Source organism: Canis lupus, chromosome 16 (assembly GCF_003254725.2).
Source record: "Canis lupus dingo isolate Sandy chromosome 16, ASM325472v2, whole genome shotgun sequence".
Classification (NCBI taxonomy): domain Eukaryota; kingdom Metazoa; phylum Chordata; class Mammalia; order Carnivora; family Canidae; genus Canis; species Canis lupus.
In genome coordinates, this window is record NC_064258.1 from 407,869 (window position 1) to 428,886 (window position 21,018).

Consider the following 21,018-nt stretch of genomic DNA (forward strand, 5'->3'; position numbering starts at 1 on the left):
CCTTTCCTTTCTTTCCTCTGTTTTCTTTCTTTTCTTCCTTCTTGAACTCTGGGAATAAATGTCCAAAGGTGATATGTATCAAGGTTTTTGTTTTGTTTTGTTTTTTCCTTTCTTTTCCTGGATGCAGCCTCCTCCCCACGTTAAAGCCCAGATTGTGGGGAAGCGATTCTTTCCGTGCACAGCTGTGGCTTAATTGCACGGGTGAACGTTGGGGCCTCCCGGGAACCCGGGAGGTGCACTTAGCCAGCTGCCGGCGAAGGCGCATGGTTACTTCTTACATCAGTGTTCAAAAACACAATTTAAAAAATTTTTAAGATTTTATTTATTTATTCATGAGAGATGCAGAGAGAGAGAGAGGCAGAGACCCAGGCAGAGGGAGAAGCAGGCTCCATGCAGGGAGCCCGATGTAGGACTCGATTCCAGGACCCCAGAGTCATGCCCTGGGCTGAAGGCAGGTGCTCAACTGCTGAGCCCCCCAGGGATCCCCCCCATTTAATTTTTAAAAGAAGTCGAAACTCTTTAGTGTCCCTTTGTCGTACGTGAGGTAGAGAAAAAAGATCTTGGTGATTGTTGGCATCCTGATTTGAATACGTTAACTTTAAAAAATTAAGTCTGTGGTATCAGATCTGAGGACGTTTTGGGCACGAAACCGTATCATGGGTGTTCCGAGAAGGCCTCTGCCTTCTAAGAGCTGCCCGCATGTTCGTAACCGAGCTGATACGGTGTCGAGGATTTCTCCGAGCAGAGGGTGCGGGCGGCACGTGTGCTGATTTTGAAGTCAGATGAGGGGCATGTAGCAGTTTGTTAAACTATTTTGTCTGTTTTTGAATTTTTATAAAATCGGGAGAGAAACGTATAAAAGGGGCACTAAATACGTGGGTCCCCCCCGCGGCCTGTGCACCTGCCCTGGGACGTGACGCCAGGACCCGACGAGCCCCTCCCCGTGCCTCCCGGTGCGGCCTCTGCTCCCACCATCCCCTGCCTGGTGTGACCTGAGCCCCAGGAGCCAGGACAGGCTCCTCCTCCGGGGCCGCCTCGGGGATCTCCCTGTGCTGCTCCCCGTGTGCGCTGCAGGGGCCAGTGGGGCCCACACGGGACGGTGAGGGCGTTGAGGCCGGTGCCCTGTGACGGGAGAACCCGAGGAGTCGGGCACTCAGGTTCCCGGCGCCCGCAGCCGGCGCCCCCGCGTCTGCTCCTGACCGGCCCCCTCCCCTAGGCCCACGGGGCCGAGCCCCACCATGGAGGACGGACGCGAGCTGGACCTCACCTACATCACCGAGCGCATCATCGCGGTGTCCTTCCCCGCCGGCTGCTCGGAGGAGTCCTACCTGCACAATCTGCAGGAGGTGACGCGCATGCTCAGGTCCAAACACGGAGACAACTACCTGGTGAGTCGGGGGGAGCGCTGGACGTGGGGACAGAGGGGGGACGCCGGGCTCAGGGATGGCGCGGGGACACTGAGCATAGAGATGGGGACGCTGGATGTGGGGACAGAGGGGAGATGCTGGACGGCCTCAGGGGAGTCGCATCCCCGCTGGCAGGGCCGAGCCTTTCCCTCCTGCTGACCCGAGCCACGGGGCAGGGGGAGGGTGCCCAGGAGCCCCTGTACCCCGGGGGCGAGGACGACTTCATGGGGAACCCCTGTAGGGAGAGATGTGGGCCCGAGGCTCATGGGTCCCTGGCTGCCCAGGTGTTCCGCGGCGGCAGCCCCCCAAGCGGTGACCGTTGAATCAGCTCCAGGTGCCCCCAATTGCCCCCGCACCTGCCCCCCCACCCGCCCCAGCACCTTCCCCCACACCTTTTCCCCCACCTGCCCCTGCACCTGCCCCCCACCTGCCCCCCCACCTTCCCCCGAACCTGCCCCCCCACCTGCCCCCGCACCTGCCCCCCCCACCTTCCCGGGCACCGGCCCCCTCACCAGCCCCAGCACCTGCCCCCGCACCGGCCCTTCCACCTGCCCCCCACCTGCCCCCCAACCTGCCACCGCACCTGCCCCCGCACCTGCCCCCCACCTGCCCCAGCACCTGCCCCCTCACCTGTCCCCCACCGGCCCCCCACCTGCACCCGCACCTGCCCCCCACCTGCCCCGCACCTGCCCCCACCGGCCCCACACTTGCCCCCCCACCTGCCCCCACACCACCCCGCACCTGCCCCCCCTCCTGCCCCGCCACCTGCCCCCCCACCTGCCCCGCACCTTCCCTTGCACCTGCCCCCTCACTTGCCCCAGCACTGGCCCCCGCACCTGCTCCGCACCTGCCCCCGCATCTGCCTCCCCTCCTTCTCCCCACCTACTCCCCAACCTGCCCCCCACCTGCCCCCGCACCTGCCCCCCACCTGCCCCACACTTGCCCCCCACCAGCCCCGCACCTGCCCCCCCACCTGCCCCCGCACCTGTCCCCCTACCTGCCCCACCTTCCCTCGCACCTGCCCCCGCACCTGCCCCAGCACCTGCCCCCACACCTGCCCCCCCACCTGCTCCACACCTGCCCCGTACCTGCCCTCCACCTGCCCCCTCACCTTCCCCCGCACCTGCCCTCCACCTTCCCCCGCACCTGCCCCAGCACCTGCCCCCGCACCTCCCCCGTGACCTGCCCCAACCTGTCCCCGCACCTGCCCCCGCACCTGCACCACCACCTGCCCCAGCACCTGCCCCCACACCTGCCCTGCACCTGCCCTCCCACCTGCTCCCCACCTGCCCCCGCACCTGCCCCCGCACCTGCCCCCGCACCTGCCCCCCTCCTGCCCCAGCACCTGCCCCTGCACCTGTCCCCCCACCTATCCCCCAACCTGCCCCCGCATCTGCCCCCCAACCTGCCCCCGCACCTGTCCCCCACCTGCCCCCACACCTGCCCTGCACCTGCCCTCCCACCTGCTCCCCACCTGCCCTCCACTTGCCACCGCACCTGCCCCCCACACCTGCCCCCCAACCTGCCCCCGCACCTGTCCCCCCACCTGCCCCCCAACCTGCCCCCCCTCCTGCCCCCCACCTGCCCCCCACCTGCCCCCGCTCCTGTCCCCCCACCTGTCCCTTCACCTTCCCCCCACCTGCCCCCTCACCTGCCCCCCACCAGCCCCCCCACCTTCCCCTGCACCTGCCCCAGCACCTGCCCCCGCACCTGCCCCGCCACCTGCTCCGCACCAGCCCCCGCACCTGCCCCGCACCTGCCCCCACATCTGCCTCCCCTCCTTCCCCCCCCACCTACTCCCCCACCTGCCCCCGCACCTGTCCCCCACCTGCCCCCGCACCGGCCCCCGCACCTGCCCCCCACCTTCCCCGCACTTGCACCCCCACCTGCCCCCACACCTGCCTCCCCCACCTGCCCCTGCACCTGCCCACCTGCCCCCTCACCTACCCCCCCACCTGCCCCCGCATCTGTCCTCCATCTGCCCCCGCGCCTGCCCTCCCACCTGCCCCCGCACCTGCCCCCACCTGCCCTGGACTTGCCCCCCCACCTGCCCCAGCACCTGCCCCCGCACCTACCCCCCACCTGCCCTGCACTTGCCCCCCCACCTGCCCCCGCACCTGCCCCCCCATCTGCCCCTGCACCTGCCCCGCACCTGCCCCCCCACCTACCCCCACCTGCCCCCGCACCTGTCCCCCACCTGCCCCACCACCTGCCCACGCACCTGCCCCCGTACCTGCCCCCGCACCTGCCCCTCACTTGCCCTGCACCTGCCCCCCTCCTGCCCCCCCACCTGCCCCCCACCTTCCCCGCCCCTCCCCCCGCCCCTGCGCCCGTTTCTGCCTCCCTCCTTCCCCCCACCTACTCCCCCACCTGCCCCTGCACCTACCCCCGCACCTGCCCCCCACCTGCCCCTGCACCTGCCCCCGCACCTGCCCAAGCCACTGACCTTTGCCTGAGGACAAGGTCGCGGTTGCCGCCTTCCGGGCCCTGGAAGCCGCGCACGGAGAGCCGACCGTCTCCTTTCCCCGGCATGCGGCCGTGCAGCGCACCCGGCTCCCGATGCCCCAGCACCTGCGCAGTCCGACGCTGGTCCTTGGGGTGGCCTGATGGCAGGCGAGGCAGGGAGACGCCTCCCGGGGCCATGTGCTCTGCGGAGCCGTCCCCGTCCTGAGGCCTGGCCCGGGGGCCCGCGCGCTCCTGGTGCCCGCACCTGTGCCCCCACCTCCATCCACCCGAGGGTCCTGGGCTCCGGGCGGCAGGGAACCAGGGTCCGGAGTATTCTTCCCTCCACCCTGGTAGGGCCAGAGCCCACCCCCGCCCCCGCACACCTTCGAGGGCAGGGGTCTCTGCCTTATGTTGGGACAAGGACCCCAGGACTACTTTGTAGGGTCTGAAGGAAGGAAGGCCCCTGGGCGTGCCTCGTAGAGTTAGGAACCCCGGGGTGGGCTCGTCTCTCTCCCGTCTACACCTGCGTCCTCTGGTGGGTGAACGAGCAGCTGGCACAGCTCCTGCACCCACGGGCTGCTGACCGAGGCCGCCCAGCGTGCCTGTCTTATCGGGCCAGAGGGTGTGGGGCTCAGAGGAAGGTGGCCGCGTTCCCCCGACAGGACCCGGCCCTTCATGAAGGCCCTCGCTGTCCCCCGTGCCCCCCGAGTGAGCCCGGCCTCCCGGGGCGGCCCCCCTGCAGGTGCATCCGCTGCCCTTACGTGTTCGTTCTCTGCCGGTTTTTCGTTCTGTGATGGTCACATTTCCATACACGTTTGAATCTTTCCCGTCCCTCGGTCCCTCGAAGGCAGATGGCAGGTGACGCGTGAACAGCAGCCCTTTCCCCCTTGACCTCCAAGGACACTGGCTTGTCTGATGGCCTTTTATTCCCCCTTCCCAGGTACTGAACCTTTCCGAAAAGAGATACGACCTCACGAAGCTGAACCCAAAGGTACCACCCGGGTCCCTTATGTTGGGTTTCATCAAATGTCCCCGATGCTTATCTGCTCCTGCAAAAAACAGCTCAAGTCTCTGCGGGACGTGACCTCATAAGGGGTATTGGGGACTGGGCTTAACTGTGGGTTTTTTTTTTTTAAAGACTTTATTGTTTTTAAGGATTTTATTTATTCATAAGAGACACAAGAGAGAGAGGCAAGGACACAGGCAGAGGGAGGAGCAGGCTCCATGCAGGGAGCCCGATGCAGGACTTGATTCCAGGACCTGGGGGTCACGCCCTGGGCCGAAGGCAGATGCTCCACCGCTGAGCCACCCAGGCGCCCCTAAAGATCTTTTATTTTTAAGCAATCTGTGCACCTGTCGCGGGGCTCGAACTCACAACCCGGATATCAAGAGTCGTACACTCTGCTGACTGAGCCAGCAAGGCGCCTCTGTGGGTCATTTTTAAATTAATTTCTTTAGTTTGGAATAATTAAAGATTCATGGGAAGTTGTAAAAACACACAGGGACATCCCTGGGCCCCGACTTCAGGGGCAGCACCTCGCAGCACCCGTGATTGAGTGCTGACGTCGGCGCCATCCACGGGCGGACCGTGTTCCGCGCCCCCCGGGCTTGCGTGCGCCCCCGCGGCCGTCCACGGCTGCTCCCATGGGGGTCCGTGTCCCCACCGCCAGCATCAAGCCCCGAGCGTCTCCACTCCTGGCATCTTCAGCCTGCTGCCCGTCACGGCCTCCTAACTAAGCACGCGTTGATCTTTTCGGTCATAAAGGTTTAGGGGAGAGCTTGAACGCTGCACGACGTGGTCCTATGTCACCGTATCCTTTTTCCCATCGCTTTGCACTATTTCTGTCACTTCTTTAGAAGAGCGAGCACTGCTCCCCTCCGCCTTCAGGGACGGACGGTAGAGCAGGCAGCGTCGGGCTCGCCGGGCATCCCGCGGGGGCGGTCGGCTTGCCGGGTGGCCGGGCTCCGCGTCCCGCGTCCCGCATGAGGCCCCCGGGGCTCCCTGGCGGCTGAGGAGCGTAGCCGCAGTCCCCGGCAGCCTCAGACAAGGAGGTGGAGGCGTGCTCCTTCCTGGCCCTCGGGGGTTCCGGGAGATGGGGAGCCGTGGGCCGCGGGGCGCCCCTGAGCCTGCCTCTCGTTGCAGATCCTGGACGTGGGCTGGCCGGAGCTCCACGCGCCGCCCCTGGACCAGGTGTGCACCATCTGCAAGGCGCAGGAATCCTGGCTCAACAGCGACCCGCAGCACGTGGTGGTCATCCACTGCAGGGTGAGTGCGAGACGGCCTCCCGCTCAGTGTCCGGTCCGGCGGCGTCTGCGGTCACGTTCCCATACTTGTCCCCACCGCTCCCCGCACTGGAGTCCGGCCCTAGAACATGCAGGCCTGGGGTTCCCCGAGCGCAGAGCTGGACACATGGATGCTCACGAAAGGCGTCGACAGTAGCGAACCGTTTTATTTTTATGTGGTTTTATTTATTTTTTTTAGCTGTTTTTTTTTTTAATATTTTATTTATTCACAAGAGACCCAGAGAGAGAGAGAGAGGCAGAGACACAAGCAGAGGGAAAAGCAGGCTCCACGCAGGGAGCCCGATGTGGGACTCGAACCCAAGACCCTGGGGTTATGCTCTGGGCTGAAGGCTGATGCTCAACCGCTGAGCCCCCCAGGGGCCCCTCTTTACGTGGTTTTATGTTTCGGGCTCTGGGGACCTCGGGCTATTGCCAGGACTTGGGCGTCTCTCGGGATGCGGCTCCAGGGCAGGCCCGGCCGCACTTCCATCAGACGTGCTCAGTGACGTGGGGTCGTCGCGTGTCGTGGAACGGGGTCCCTTCGGGTCCTCTCGAGCTGCCCGGACACAGAACGGCTCTCGGGTCTCAGGCTGCAGGATGCGGGGTGGGGAGCAGTGGCTCTCCCGCTGTTGATCGGGGGCTGGTGACGTGTTCCGGGAGGCGGCCGTCCGCGGCCCTGAGTGCGGGTGGCCTGTGGCAGCCGAGCGCCCCCGTGCAGCGCGTCCTGCGGGTCGTGCCGGCCCTCGGTCCTGGCTGGCCGCCCGCCTGTGGCCATGCTGAGCTCTGCAGGCTGGGGCCACGGTTCCCGTGTGGAGCGGGCAGCGGTGTGACGCCCCCAGCTGTGCTCACGGCCCCCAGACCCGGCACCCAGGTCCCGTCCCTTGCAGTGAAGTCATGTAGCAGCCTCCTCCTCTGCACGCTGGTGGCCGCGGGGGGACCCGGGCAGGGGCCCGGCCCCCCTTGTGGGTCTGCCCTCGGTGTGCCCCCGATGCCCCGGTGGCGTGGGCTCCTGCGGGGGCTCCCAGCATGCACGCTGCTGCCGTCCGTGCGTGTTGCCCCCCAGATCCGGTGAATGGTGCCGCGTCCCCGCCGCGGAAGTCCAGGGAAACTGAGTCCCCTTCTGTGTCCTGCAGGGCGGCAAGGGACGCATCGGCGTGGTCATATCCTCCTACATGCACTTCACCAACGTGTCGGCCAGGTAGGCGGGGGCCCGTGCTGAGGCGGGCGTGGGGGGTGTGGGCCATGGCAGGCATGGGGGGTCTGGGGCGGCTTGGCGGGGCCCCACGCGCATCCCTGCAGCCGGGTGCTCACGGGTGCTCACAGCCGCCGGGTTGGGGAGCCTGGGCCTCCGGGAAGCGCTGCACAAAGAGCTGTTTTCTCCCCCGATCCTCCCTGGAGACCCGGGCGGCGAGCTGTGCCCTCTCCTTTACCAACCGCAAGGCAGAGGCTCAGGCTCGTTCGAGGTCCTGACTCGTGAGTGGGAGGCCGGGTCCCCCCTGGTCCCCAGGAGGCCAGAGGGCGGCCTGAGACTCGCCAGCAGGGGCGGGGGGGCCGGGGAGGTCAGTGGGAACCTGCTGGCTCTGGGGCAGCGGGCGGTGCCCCCGGACGCAGTGCCCCCCAGATACGTGGTGCCCCCAGATGCCATGCCCCCCAGATGCGTTGCCCCCCAGACACCACGCCCCCCAGACACCTGGTGCCCTGAGCACGCATCTCACTCACGCTGAAATCCAGTCCAAAACTGCCGTTTTCCGTGGGTTTGCTCTTTCCCGTCAGTGGCCGCTCTGTGGGGCGTGGGCTGCACCTCCTGGGGGCACAGGTGCCCGCTCACAGCAGCGGTGAACCCGCGCTGTCCACACTAAGGAGTGGACTCTGACTTTCCGAGCATTCGCTCGGGACCCGAAGTGCGGAGCCCGTGTCTGCCCGGGAGGTATCCCAGGCCCTCGTGCACCCCAGGTCCCCCCTCGGGGACAGCATCTGTGTGTGTGCGTCTGCGGCTCCCGCTCCCTCCTCCTCCTTGGCTCGCGGGGCTTGTAGAGCTGCAGGTAGGCATGGGGCGGTTGGGCGGCAGGGGTGCCTGTGGCAGAGACCTGGGGGCCGCACGGGCATCCCCAAGGGCTCCGGGGCCACCTGCCTCGCCGGTGCCACCGTCCGACCCCTCCAGCTGGAGGTGAGGACCCCCTGCGCGTCCCCAGCTGGCCCCAGGGGGCACCCACTCCTGGGTGCCGCTAGCCGGCCGCGCCCCACGCTGCATGATCCGGAGCCTCCGCTGCTGCCTGCCGTCGTGGGGCCGCTGTGGCCGTGGGACGGGTCAGGGTGCCGCCCTGCACGGTGTTCAGAGCCGCGGGCCCGGCCTCCATGGTGGCCTGGACCGGGTGCTCCTGGGCCGGGGTGCAGGAGGAGGCGGGGGGGGGGGGGGGGAGGGGGTGGTGTGCTCAGCTGCTGCAGGGGCGCGGCTGGTCGGATGCTGGTCGCTCGCTGGCTCGGGGGCCACAGCGCCTGTCCCTGCCCCCTGCCCCCTTGCCGTGCACGGGGTAATGCCGTGTCTCCCTCCCCCTCAGCGCTGACCAGGCCCTCGACAGATTTGCGATGAAGAAGTTCTACGACGATAAAGTCTCGGATTTAATGCAGCCTTCCCAGAAACGGTACGTCTGCGTCCCCAACCGGAGCGAGCTGCCAGTGGGATTCGTCTCGGAGCGTGGGGACCAAAGGGCCACCTCCCTGCCCCGCCGAGAGCACAGGGGAGGGCTGGAGCCCAGGGTGACACAGAGCCGAGCACGTCCTGTCCCAGCCGCCTGGTCCCGCGGCGCCGCGGTGTGGCTGACGGAGGGCCGCCGTCCAGGACGCAGGCTCGGGCGTGTTTCCCGCTGGGAAAGGGGTTCTGGGAGCCGCAGGGCACCTCCTCTGTCTGTCCCCGAGCCTCCTGCAGCGAGAGCACTGCGCTGACAGCGTGGGGCCTGAGCCGGGGCATCAACCCCACAGGGAAGACGGGAAGACGGGGAAGACGGGCACCTGCAGGAAAACGGCGCTTCCTTAGAGTCCTGGTCACGGGCCCTTGGTTCCCTGGGCCGTCCAGCGCCCCTTCTCCCTGAGCAGGTTCCAAGGCCAGGAAGTGGGGCCGCGGCCTGGGCAGGGTGTGACCTGAATGTGGGTGACCCCACTGAGGGTCTGCACACACCGGGAGGACTGCTTCCCCTTCCCCTGCCTCCCCCCTCCTCCTCCCCCTCTCTCCTCCCTCCCTTCTCCTCTTTCTCCTTCTCTCTCCTCCTTCTCCCTCCCCCTCCCTCTCTCTCCACCTCCTCCACTGCCCTCCCTCTTCCTCCTCCCTTCTCCTCCTCCCCTCCTCCCTCCCTCACCCCCTCCCCTCCTCTTCCTCCCCACCATCCTCCTCCTCCCTCCTTCCCTTCCCTCTTTACCTCCCCCTCCTCCCTCCCCTCCTCCTTCTCCCTCTCTCCTCTCCCTCCTCCCCTCCCTCCTCCTCCCTCCTCCCCCTCCTCCTCCTTCCTCCCCCTCTTCCTTCTCCCCCTCCGTTTCCTCTTCCTCCCTCTCTCCCCTCCCTCTCCTCTCCTCCCCCTCCTCCCCTCCCTCCTTCTCCCTCCCTCCCCCTCGTCCCTCCTCCCCTTCCTCCCCTTCCTCCTCTTCCCTCCTCCTCCTCTTCCTCCCTCTCTCTCCCTCCCCTCCTCCCTCTCCTCCCCTCCCTCCTCCTCCCTCCTCCCCCTCCTCCTCTTCCTCCCTCTCTCTCCTTCCCCTTCTCCCCCTCCCCTCCTCTTCCTCTCCTCCCTCCTCCTGCCTCCTCCCCCTCCTCCTCTTCCTCCCCTCCATCTTCCTCCTTTTGCCCATCCAGCAACCCCTGCCTCTCGCAACCACCCATCTGTTGTCTGCATCTGTGAGTTCTTGAGTCCGTTTTGTTTGTTCCTTTGTTTTGTTTCTTAGATTCCAGCTGTAAGTGAGGTCACGTGATCTCTGTCTTTCTGCGTCCGACTTACCTTACTGTGCCTATCACCTTCGAGGTCCGTCGGCGTTGTGGTTGGCAAGATTTCCTCCTTTCTTACGGCTGATTACATCCTGTGCTGTACACACACCTCCGTCCCTCCACCGTGGGTGGGCAGTCGGGTGCCTCCGTGGCTCCGCTCAGCGCTGCGGTGAACACGGGGGCAGAGTGTCTTTTCAAGCAAGTGTTTTGTTTGGCCAGGTAGATGCCCTCGAGGGGAGCTACTGGAGCACGTCGTATTTCTATTTTTAACATTTTGAGGACCCTCCCCACTGTTTTCTGGAGTGGCTGCCCCAGTGTGTGCATTCCCACCAACGGTGCACCCGGGGCCCAAGTCCTCCTCATCCTCACCAACACCTGTTCTTTCCTGTGTTAATTGTAGCCATCGTGACAGGTGTGAGGTGGCATCTCATCGTGGCTTTGATTTGCATTTCCCTGATGACCAGTGACGTTGAGCATCTTTTCAAGTGTCCGTTGGCCGTCTGCACCTCTGCTTTTGAAAAATGTCCATTCGGGTCTTCTACTTTTTAAAGATTTACTTCTTTTGTTAAAAATATTTTATTTATTGATTCATGAGAGACACAGAGAGAGAGGCAGAGACACAGGCAGAGGGAGAGGCAGGCTCCATGCAGGGAGCCCGATGTGGGACTCGATCCCAGGACCCGGGGTCGCGCCCTGAGCCAAAGGCGATGCTCAACTGCCTAGCCCCCCGGGCATCTCAATATTGATTCATTTATTTAGGAGGGATAGAGGGAGAGGGAGAGGATCCCAAGCAGACTCCCCACGGAGCCTGGAGCCCAGTGCTGGGCTCGATCCTGTGACCCTGAGATCACGACCAGAGGTCAAATCAAGAGTCAGATGCTTAACCAAACGAGCCACCCAGGCGCCCGAACTTCATATAGATTTTAAGGTTTTCTTCTATTTCTCTAAAAATGCCTCTGGAATTTTGATAGGGATTGCACTGAATCTGTAGATTGCTTTTAACAGTATTCATTCTTCCCATCTGTGAGGATGGAACGTTTTTCCATGTATTTGTGTCTTCTTTAAATTTCCCATCAATATCTGATAGTTCTCAGTGTATATGTTTTTTCACCTTCTTGATTAGACGTAGTCCTAAGTAAAAACAAAACAAAAACGAAAAAACAAAAAATGTATTCCTAGGTATTTCACTCTTTTTTATGCTATCATAAATGAGCTGTTTCTTCATTTTGTTCTTTCTTTTTTGGATAGTGGACTATTATCATATAGAAATGCAACAGACTAATGCCTATTAATCTTACATCCTGCGACTTTACTAGTTTTATTTATTCTCATAATTTTTAAGGAGAGTCTTTAGGGTTTTCCATGTATAATATCATGTCATTTGCAAACTGCGACAGTTTTGAATCTTTCTGATTTGGATGCCTTGCATTTCTCTTTCTTGTCTGATTGCTATGGCTGAGATTTCAACGCTGTTGAAAGAAAAGTAGCAAGAGTGGGCATCCTCGTCTTGTCCCTGATCTTGGGGGAAAGCTTGCAGCTTTTCACCATTGAGGCCGGTGCGTTAGCTGTGGGTTTGTCATGCACGGCCTTTATGACGTGGAGAGGGGCGTTCCCTTTATACCCACTCCAGCTGTGACTTTTTATCTTAGGCGGATGTTGTATCTTGTCCGGTATTTTTTCCTGTGTCTGTTGCGACCATCACACGATATTTATTCTTCTTACCCACTCAAAACGCTCAGCGCCCACCCGCAAAGAATGTCCGCCTTATTTTCTTCTTTTTTGATCTTATGGCTTACTGTAGCTTTTTATTTTATTTTTTTAAGATTTTATTTATTTATTCATGAGAGACACAGAGAGAGAGGCAGAGACACAGGCAGAGGGAGAAGCAGGCTCCATGCAAGGAGCCTGACGTCAGACTCCATCCCAGGACCCCAGGATCAGGCCCTGGGCTGCAGGCGGTGCCAAACTGCCGTGCCCCCGGGCTGCCCTACTATACAGCTTTTTAACATCAGTGCCGGAGTGTGGAACACAGAGAAACATTTTCTCACCCTTGGCAAGCCCGCGGCTTTTGTGCTCCCTTCCTGACCGTGTGCACCGGACACTGTAGTGTTTACGACGTGTGACCGTGGTGCGGGTTCTGTTCCGCCCTCCATGGCGAATCTCCCTGTCCCTGCAGATGGGAGAAATGGTACCCACCCCGCTCCTGCAACGAGAGATGCCCCCAAACCATCATCGAGTAGCTAGATGACTGAGTGAGAGCACACCATGCGTCCGGAGGCACTCTGAGGTTGGAGGAGCCCGGGATGGCTGCATTCACGTTGCAGACGCTGTGATGGGGGCCCTCTCCGTGGTCCCGGCCACCCTAAGGGGTCGCTCTGCAGGCTCTGCAGCCTGTGCCATGACTCCCGTTGGGAGAATGAATTAATCAGCTTGCTGGGGGGTTGTGGCCTGGGAGGCTCGGGGTCTCAACCACGAGCTGCCTCCAAGCCTTCACTTAATTAATCCCGGGCTGATGAGCTTGGGAGGCCCCATTTGACAGCTGAATTCTCTGCTACTTTCTTCCTTTCTCTTAAAAGCCACAGAACGTTCTCGGGGAAGCCCTGGGGCTGCTGATGGTCGTGGAGTTCGTTTTGCTTGGATCATTTAGAACACTTTCCCTCAGTCTTAGCTCACCATCGGCACCGTGGGCGTGCCGCGTTGATGATCGGAGCTTCTGGCCCCCGTGTTCTCTGCTCTGCTTTCTTTCCGGGAGGGAGTCCAGACAGCAGCACAGTAGTCTCGGCCCCGTCAGGGAGGGGCGCAGGGCACAGCGATCCTCCCTGTGCCTGACCCTGCTGGACGGGCTCTGGGCCTGCAGAAGCCAGGGATCCTGGGTCTGTCTCCTAGCCGGACACTTCCCAGCAGAGCTTCATTGGGCTTCTGACATGTCTGTTGTCCTGGCGTGACGTCTCGTGTTTCTGAACGAGCGCTTGCCCCAGGGGCCGGGCCGGTACGGGGGGTGGGGCGCAGGGGCGCAGGTGCGCAGCCCCCCTTCGGGGATGTGCCTGCCGCCGCCCACGGGTTTTCTGGCACTCGGAGCCAGGGTGGCCCTCCTGCACGTCCTCCTGCCACAGCCCCGGACAGGAGCGCTGGGGACCACTTAGTAGCCAGCAAGCTTGGGCCCCACGGACAGGACAAGGCCACGGGGGCCCAGCCCGCATCTCCCCGCTGCCCGTGGGGCCCCCACGAGCACCGTGGAGGTGACGGTGGGGGGCCTTACGGAAAGATGCGCCCTTATGGTGGCTCCCTCTGCTGACCCACGTGGCGTGGCCATGCTAGCTCGATACACGCACGTTTCCAGGGAGACGTGAGCTTGCATCAAGTGTAGATTACGTGATTGGGGAGATTCGAGGAACCCCCCATTGTGCATTTCTGCTTTTGGCAAGGAACACGTTTGGTTGCTAGGAACACGTTGGGCCCTGCAGATTTTAAGCCTCTTTGGCACGGCAGTGATGACGCATGGGCCCCACGCCTGCCCATCCACACGTTTTTCCGAGTCACGGAAAACATCACTGGGAGTTGTTCCCTCAGAGGAAAGGTTTGATGGCGGGAAGCCGTGGAGCCACGGAGCCGGGCTCCTGGGCAGTGCGCTGGGCGCCCGCGTGCTCCTTCCCCGCGTGCCACCCTCCTCACCCTGCAGGCCAGCCCGTGTTTGAAGGCGACACCCGTGCTCCCTGCGGCGCCCTGGATGAGCTCCTTCGCTAACCTCTCATTTTCGTTTGTCCCAAAGAATCGGGGGGTAGAGAGGAGAGACGGGGTTTGTACCTCCTTAATGACCTTTCTGGTCACAGGCATGCAGATCATAAGCCTCAAGGTGGCCCGCGTGTGCTGGCGCCAGGCCCCCGACCTCGGGCAGCACGGAGTGCAGCTGGGTCCTCCCGTGGGGGGACGTGAGGGCCACCGGCCCGCCGCCTTCGGGGCTGGGGGGCTTCCGGAGCCTCTCTTCACTTTTCCATCGCTACCCACGGGTGCAGGACCCTGACAGCCCGCGGCCTGACCCCGCGCGGCGCTGGGTGGGGGCGGGGGCCACCTGCAGGGTGGGTGCAGGGCCAGCAGAGAGCGGGGGCTGCGTCGTGGGCGCCGGGGCTGCGCCCTGCAGGGTCTCCCAGCTGCGGGCATCCTGGGCCCCAGGACTGGCGGGCAGTGGCGTTGGCGCGCGGGGGGCCCTGCGTGGGGTCAGAGCCGCTGTGCCTTGGCAGGTATGTGCAGTTTCTCAGCGGGCTCCTGTCGGGGACAGTGAAAATGAACGCCTCGCCACTCTTCCTGCATTTTGTCATCCTGCACGGCACCCCCAACTTCGACGCGGGCGGAGGTGAGTGTCTGCAGGCTTGCTGGCCCGTCCCGGATCCCGGGCCTGACGGGCCTGTGCTCCCTCCCGGGGGTGCCCAGGGGCCCAGGGAGGAGCCCGGCATCCCTCCGCCTGTGGCCCGGCCCTGCGCTGCCCCCCAGGGTGCGGACACAGAGCGGGGCGCCCGTCTTGGGCTGCTGGTGCGTCGCCTGCGCGTGTGGCTCTGCGTCTTACGGACGGCTCTGTCTTTCAGCGTGCCGGCCCTTTCTGAAGCTCTACCAAGCCATGCAGCCCGTGTACACGTCGGGGATCTAGTAAGTGTGCTGCCACCCTGGGGCATGGGCCTCGGGAGCCGCCTGTCCCACGGGGAGGGGGGAGGCATCCAGCGGGTGCCAGGTGCACAGCTGGCTCTGGAACGGGGTGCGGACGCAGAGGCCGGGGGCCACGCACGGCCGTGCACGGGGGTCCCTGGCATTTGCCGCCCTCTCCTGCATGGTTTTCAACCACTTGCAGACACATGCCCTCAGACTGTACGAGTTCCTGGGCTTTTTTTGGTTGGCTTTTCTCGTACGTGTGCGTAAGCGTCTTGCAGACACCCGTAGAGTGCGAGTAGGGAGGTCAGAGCCAGCCAGCGGCTGCCGCCTGCGTGGACCTCGAGGACGCGGGTCCCCAAGCCCAGCCGGGAATCTCGTGTCCCCTCTGAGTTTGACTCGTGAGGTCGCTTTGCTAAAACGTGTGCTTCCCGTTGGGTCATGAGGTTGCCTCACCATCTGCCTTCTTGTTTGTCCTAAAGCAACATTGGGCCCGAAACCCAGAGCAGGATCCCCATTGCCATTGAGCCTGCCCAGCTGCTGAAGGGGGACATCATGGTGAGTGCTTGCCGGCCCGCCCCCCTCGGCCCCGAGGCATCTGCTTACTGTGACCAGGAGGCCAGAGCCAATGGACACGGCTCAAAGGGCGAGGCCTGCTCAGCCCCTGCGCCCCCGAGGGTCCCTGCTCACCCCCGTGATGTGCGAGCTTGCGTGTCCTCCGCGTGACATCCCGCCGGCGTATCGCGGCATGGCGGGCGACCTCCGAGGTGATGATTGCGCCGCCAGGGCCTACTGGTTCAGGGGGAGATGAGGAGATGAGCCATTAGGTCCTTGCCTTTGCTCCGTCTTGAACGTAGAGGACGTCAAACATGTGAACCGATTGCAGCGGAAGGTGGCGTCTGGGAAACCTTGAGGTCCCCGCGCCTTCCTCCTGGTGCTGCGTGGGGACCTGTGACGGGGGCAGGCGGCTCTTCCGAGGTGCTCGGGCTTTCTCTCCTTTGTGCCCCCTAAACGTTAGGATTGCAAAGCGTTTCCTCAGTGGCTGGGCCATCCTGAGTTCCCGCGAAAGCCGGGTCAGCGGGGTCATCGCCACGCCCCTCGCCCCTCAGGACCTCGAGAGGAAGGGGCTGGTGTCCTCAGGCCACGGGTGCCAGGGCTCAGGTGCGCCGTGCAGGTGTGCCTCCCTGGCCCGTGGGCTCAGCCACTGCGCTGCGCTGCCTCCGAGGACAAGGGTTCCCTCCTAGGATGCTCTGTGGAGCGGCTCCCAGCCTCCTCCGGGGCGGTCAGGAGACCCCGAGGGAGAAGGGGAGGCTGTGTCGGCATCTTCCAGCGCTCAATTATCAGCCCACGTGCTGAGCAGTTATTGAGCGTCTGCTGTTTACTCACAGCCTCCGGGGCTGCACGGGGCCGTGCCTGTGTCTCCCCTTGGCCCCGGGCAGCTTGAAGAGAGGCCAGGAGAGGCTAGCGGGGGTGCCGTTGGGCATGGCCCTGGGTCCTGCAGCCCTGCACCTGGCACGGCGGATGTCCCTGGGCGGGGGGTGCTCCCTGTGGTTGGCGACCAGGCCCCCTCGTGACGACCCCAGGGAGGTGGCCAGGGCCCCGAGGCTTGAGGGTCGCCTCCCACCCAGACTGCGGGCTGGTGGGTGCAGGTCCCCAGAGGCAGGGAGGCGGTTGGTGCACTCGGGCCTTCCTCCCCACCTCCACCCCTCCCTCGCCCACCCCTCCCGCCCTCCTTCCTTCCGTACCAGGAGTGCATTTACGCACTTGCCCTGTTTCGAGCTTTCTGGGTCTCAGTGTGGGCCCCCAGCACAGGAAGGAAGGGAGGGACAGGGTGACATCTTCGTCCGGGAGGAGCTGGTGGGGGCAGCGACCTTTTGTGGGAGGGCTGGGCCGTGCCGGGTGGGGCAGGCGGGTGCGAGGCCCTCCTAGGGGGTGCAGGCAGGGGCTGGGGGCACCAGTGGCTCGGTGGGTGGGCTTGGACGTCCTGGAGGCCGAAGCCCGAGGACCAGGCAGGGAGGCCTGTGGGGTGCTTGTGGGAAGGCTGGGGCTGTGGGCAGGGTGGGCGGGTCGACCCCAGGGCGCGGGACCTGTCCTGGTTTGTCCCATCTGTGCTTCCCGTCGAGGCCTGGGGCACAGGTTGTAGGAACGGGGAGGGGGTGCAGGGGTCCGGGGCTGTGCTGCAATGGGGTCGCCACCGCCGGCTGGCCTTCCGGAGCCCTCTGGGCCCTCCCTCCCCGCCCCACTACCCTGGTCCGGGTGGTCCCTCTGTCTTGTGGAGGCTTCTCCTCCCTCGGTGGCCAGCCTGAGGTCCCCTTCCCGGCCCCTCATGTGGCCAGCCGAGTGCTCACCCCCGCCCTCTTCCCAGCTCCCCTGCGGTTCCCAGCTGCCCCTTGCTCTGCCAGCCACCAGTGTTGACCTGCTGGGTCCTGGGACCCTCCCCCCGGCTCCCCCAGATGCCGAGGGCGAACCCGCTACGTGCCCCCCACGGCCGCAGTCGTGCTGACCTTGAACCCGGATGTATCCTGACCCCCCAGTGCATGTGCCGCCCGCGTGTGCAACATGAGGCCCTGGTGGTCCTACATCCTCCCACGGGAGAGTGGCCTGGGGGTTTCCCGCCCCCTTGATCGTGTGTCCCCGGAGAGGCAGTGCCGTCTCATTCTGCAGGCGACCCGAAGCCCTGTCCTCTGGGTCTTCCCTGGCAGGTGCCGCGTGTCCGTGCCGCCTCCATTTGGCTGCGTCCTGCGATCGGTGCCCCTCTGGCTTCTCCTGAGAATGCCAGGCCTCGGTGCAGGGCCGGTCACTGTGCTTGTCCGGGGGCGGGTGGCCACAGTGCCCGGCGCGCTCCCACCATCCCCACCAGCAGGCTGGCCGGCGGGGTGTCCGCTGCAGCCGCCCTGTGGGCCTGCTCCCGGGGCTGCCAGTCCCCTGGGTGCGCGGGGACAGCAGCGATCGAGGCAGACGCCACCCTGCACAGGGCTCAGGCGTCCCGCGGCTGCGGGTCTCGGGGATCATGCACCCTGCGGGCACCCCGTCTGCAGGTCGGTTTCCAGTAGCGAAGCCGACGGTCCCCCAGCCGCACCCCCCACCCTCTAGGGCTGTACCCTTGTTTGATGGACGCTTCCTTTGTTTGTGACTTGCTTTTGTACGCTCTGCACTTCCTGAGCACCCCCTTATCAGCTGGGAGGACGCCGTGGGATGCAGCCAGCAAGGGGCGATGGTTCCTGGCGCAGGCCCCACGCCAGTCGCCCCAGGGGTGCAGTTCATGATCTGGCTTGAGACACCCGGAAGGAGCGGGAGCATCTTGCGTTAGTTTCCCCGATAGCTTTTGTTTGAGAGAAAGAGAGAGAGAGCATGCACGAGCAGCGGGAGGGGCAGAGGGAGAGAGAAGCAGGTGCCCTGCTGAGCAGGGAGCCTGATGCAGGACTCGATCCCGGGACCCTGGGCTCATGGCCTGAGCAGAAACCAAGAGTCAGATGCTGAACGGACTGAGCCCCCAGCTGCCTTAAGAAGCTCCACAGAGCAGAGGGGCTACATGGCACACACCCGTCCCCCTCCGGGGAGCTGGACGCCCCAGGTCCAGGTTGGTCCCCCGAGGCCTCTCCCAGGCTCAGACACTGTGTCCTCCCCACATCCTCCCCACGTCACACGAGGCCAGCCCCCTGCACGTGTCTGCATCCGGATCTGTCTACTTACAAGCCCACTGGCCAGAGGGGAGCAGGGCTCAGCAGGGGGGGGAGGGGGGAGCAGGGCCCAGCGGTGGGGGGAGCAGGGCTTGGGGGGGGGAGCAGGGCCTAGGGGGAAGGAGCAGGGCCCAGCGGGAGGGAGCAGGGCCCAGCGGGGGGGGGGGGGGAGCATGGCTGGGGGGGGAGCAGGGCCTAGCGGGAGGGAGCAGGGCTTGGGGGGGGAGCAGGGCCCAGCGGGGGGGAGGAGGGCCCAGCGGGGGGGGGGGGGGAGCAGGGCCCAGCGGGAGGGGAGCAGGGCCTAGCGGTGGGGGGAGCAGGGCTTGGGGAGGGGAGCAGGGCCCAGCGGGAGGGAGCAGGGCCCAGCGGGAGGGGAGCAGGGCCCAGCAGGGGGGAAAGCAGGGCTGGGGGGGGGGGGAAGCAGGGCTCAGCGGTGGGGAGTAGGGCTCAGTAGGTGGGGAGCAGGGCCCAGTGGGAGGGAGCAGGGCTCAGGGGGTGGGGGGAGCAGGTCTTGCCAGAGGGGAGCAGGGCTCAGCAGGGGGGAGCAGGGCCTGGCCTGGTGGCCTCTGTCCCTCAATCACCTCTTGGTAGGAATCCCGCCTCCGCCTCCGCCTCCTGACACAGGCGTGTCCAGGCCCCAGGCTGAGGCCGCAGCACCTGAGGGACGTGCACCGTGCACGCAGCTCCTGTGTCAGCAGCAGACCTGTCCCAGCCAGGGGAGCCGCAAACCCGCGTCCCCTGGGCGTAGGAGCCTCGGGTGCTGCTGGGTCACCGCAGGTGCCGGACCCCCGGGGCGATGTGCCTGCGGGACAGGAAAGGGGAGCCACACGCAGTCCTGCCCCCGGGAGTCAGTTCCTGGCTGACTCCTGGCGGGTGCCCGGAGGGCGGGCTGGGGTCCTGGCAGAGGGCGGAGAGGCCCCGGCTGTGCTGTGGGCGTTGGCGAGACCGAGCCGGGTGTCTGTCCTAATCCGTGGGGTGCACCCTGTGTCGCAGTTCCGAACCCTGGATCCCCCAAAACCCGCTCGGAGGGCATCACGGGAGGAAGACGCCACAGAAGGTTCCCTGACGTCGGCGGGGCGTCCCCTAGTGGCGTGGGCTGCGTCCAGTGCTGTGCAGGTGGCCCTGGGTCCCGCGTCCACGGGGGGCGAGGAGACCCGCGTCCGTCCCCAGGAGGGCCCCGCTCCGTGCGCCTCCACAGGGTCAGCCCGCGGCGTGGGGAGCAGGGCTGGGCCTCGCCTCCTAGAGGCCCAGAGGCACAGGTGCTCGTGTTACTCCCCGAGAGTTTGGCCACAGTCGGGAAGAATCCCGAGAGCTGACCGACCGGCTTTTGCAGGTTTAGCCCCGGAGCCGCGGACGGTCCCGCCTGGCGTCTCCGGGGTCGGTGGAGCCCAGCTCTGTGCTCTGGACGCAGGAGGGCTGCTGGCGCGCTGGCTCCCCGCTGGGTCGCCCTCCTCCTCCTCGGCATCCCCCCTCCTAGATCTTGCTACGTGTGCACTGGGACGTGAGACCCACCAGCTGAGCACCAGGCCCCGCTGCAGGGATCAGGCTGCGTGGGCTCCCGCGGGCCGGGCACCTCTGGGGTTTGCGGGGCTCTGGGGCGGTGCTGCTCCTGACCTGCCACCCTGGCCTCCTCGCCCTCTGGCTCCCAGGTCCGCCTTCCCCAGAGGCGGGGCCTCACGCGGGGTCCTAGGGGGAGGCCGGAGCCTGCTGAGCGCAGCCAGGCCCTTGCGTAAGCTTGCTCCGGAATTTGCGTGGGTGCGGATGCAGCAGGAGCTGGCCGGGCCCAGGGCCAGGATGGGCTTGCAGACACTTTCCGGCCCGGCGTGCCGGGTCTTGTGGCCTCCGCGGAGCCGACCCCGCAGCCACTTGTCTTGTGGGACCTCGCCGCTGCGACCCAGCCTCCCAGGGAGCCTCGGCGAGCTCGCAGCACCGCGGGCCTCCCACCGCCCCCTGTGGGCCCAGCTCCTCGGGCGGGTGGTTCATCGGGACCCTGTCGTGACCCTGTCATGACCCTGTCGTGATCCGCGCTCTCTGGACCTGGTCCTTGTTCCGTTCCACGGCCCTGGTGCACGCGGGACTGTGCTTTCCTCCGCAGCGGGTACCTTGCTGACCTTCCCGTGGGTTTGGGCAGGAATGGGCAGGAATTCCAGTCGGTTGGTGCGGATGCTGGCTGGTGTGGGTGTTGGGACTTCAGGGGCGACGATTTAGGTCCGAGGATGCGCATTCCTCGCGGCCCCCAGGGCCCCAGTGGCGGGGAGGGGGCAGCTCTCCTTTCTGATGGGGGGTGCTGAACTTCAGCAGGCGGGAGTTCCAACGATGTCAGGGGGAGGACAGGGTGGCAGGGAGCGGGGATGACACCTGCGGGCTGAGCTCCCAGCTGGGAGCGCGTTCCCAGGCTGTGACCTCTGGCTTTGACCCCGCGGGCCCAGGTCTGTTCTCCCGTCAATGGAGAGGACACCTGGTGCCGCCCGGGGCTCGGGGGGCTGTTACCCTGCACCAGGGCTCGGGGACCGGCTGCAGCCCGTGCCCCACGGGCACACGAGCACCAGCTGTGCCCACGGCATGTGCTGCCCCCATGCCCAGCGCTCAGCGTCCA

The 21,018-nt window shown here is 65.1% G+C and overlaps 1 protein-coding gene across 1 annotated transcript in view; it reads left to right on the forward strand.

Moving 5' to 3' along the window:
- The window catches only part of TNS3 (tensin 3), a 156,559-nt gene that overhangs the window by 63,654 nt on the left and 71,887 nt on the right, over positions 1–21,018 (forward strand). The window contains exons 6-13 of the mRNA XM_049095289.1: positions 1,217–1,388; positions 4,792–4,842; positions 5,995–6,117; positions 7,268–7,332; positions 8,693–8,776; positions 14,343–14,455; positions 14,685–14,745; positions 15,225–15,300. Of these exons, the coding sequence (XP_048951246.1) occupies positions 1,239–1,388; positions 4,792–4,842; positions 5,995–6,117; positions 7,268–7,332; positions 8,693–8,776; positions 14,343–14,455; positions 14,685–14,745; positions 15,225–15,300 (723 nt within the window). The 5' untranslated portion in view covers positions 1,217–1,238. The remainder of the gene's footprint in view (positions 1–1,216; positions 1,389–4,791; positions 4,843–5,994; positions 6,118–7,267; positions 7,333–8,692; positions 8,777–14,342; positions 14,456–14,684; positions 14,746–15,224; positions 15,301–21,018) is intronic.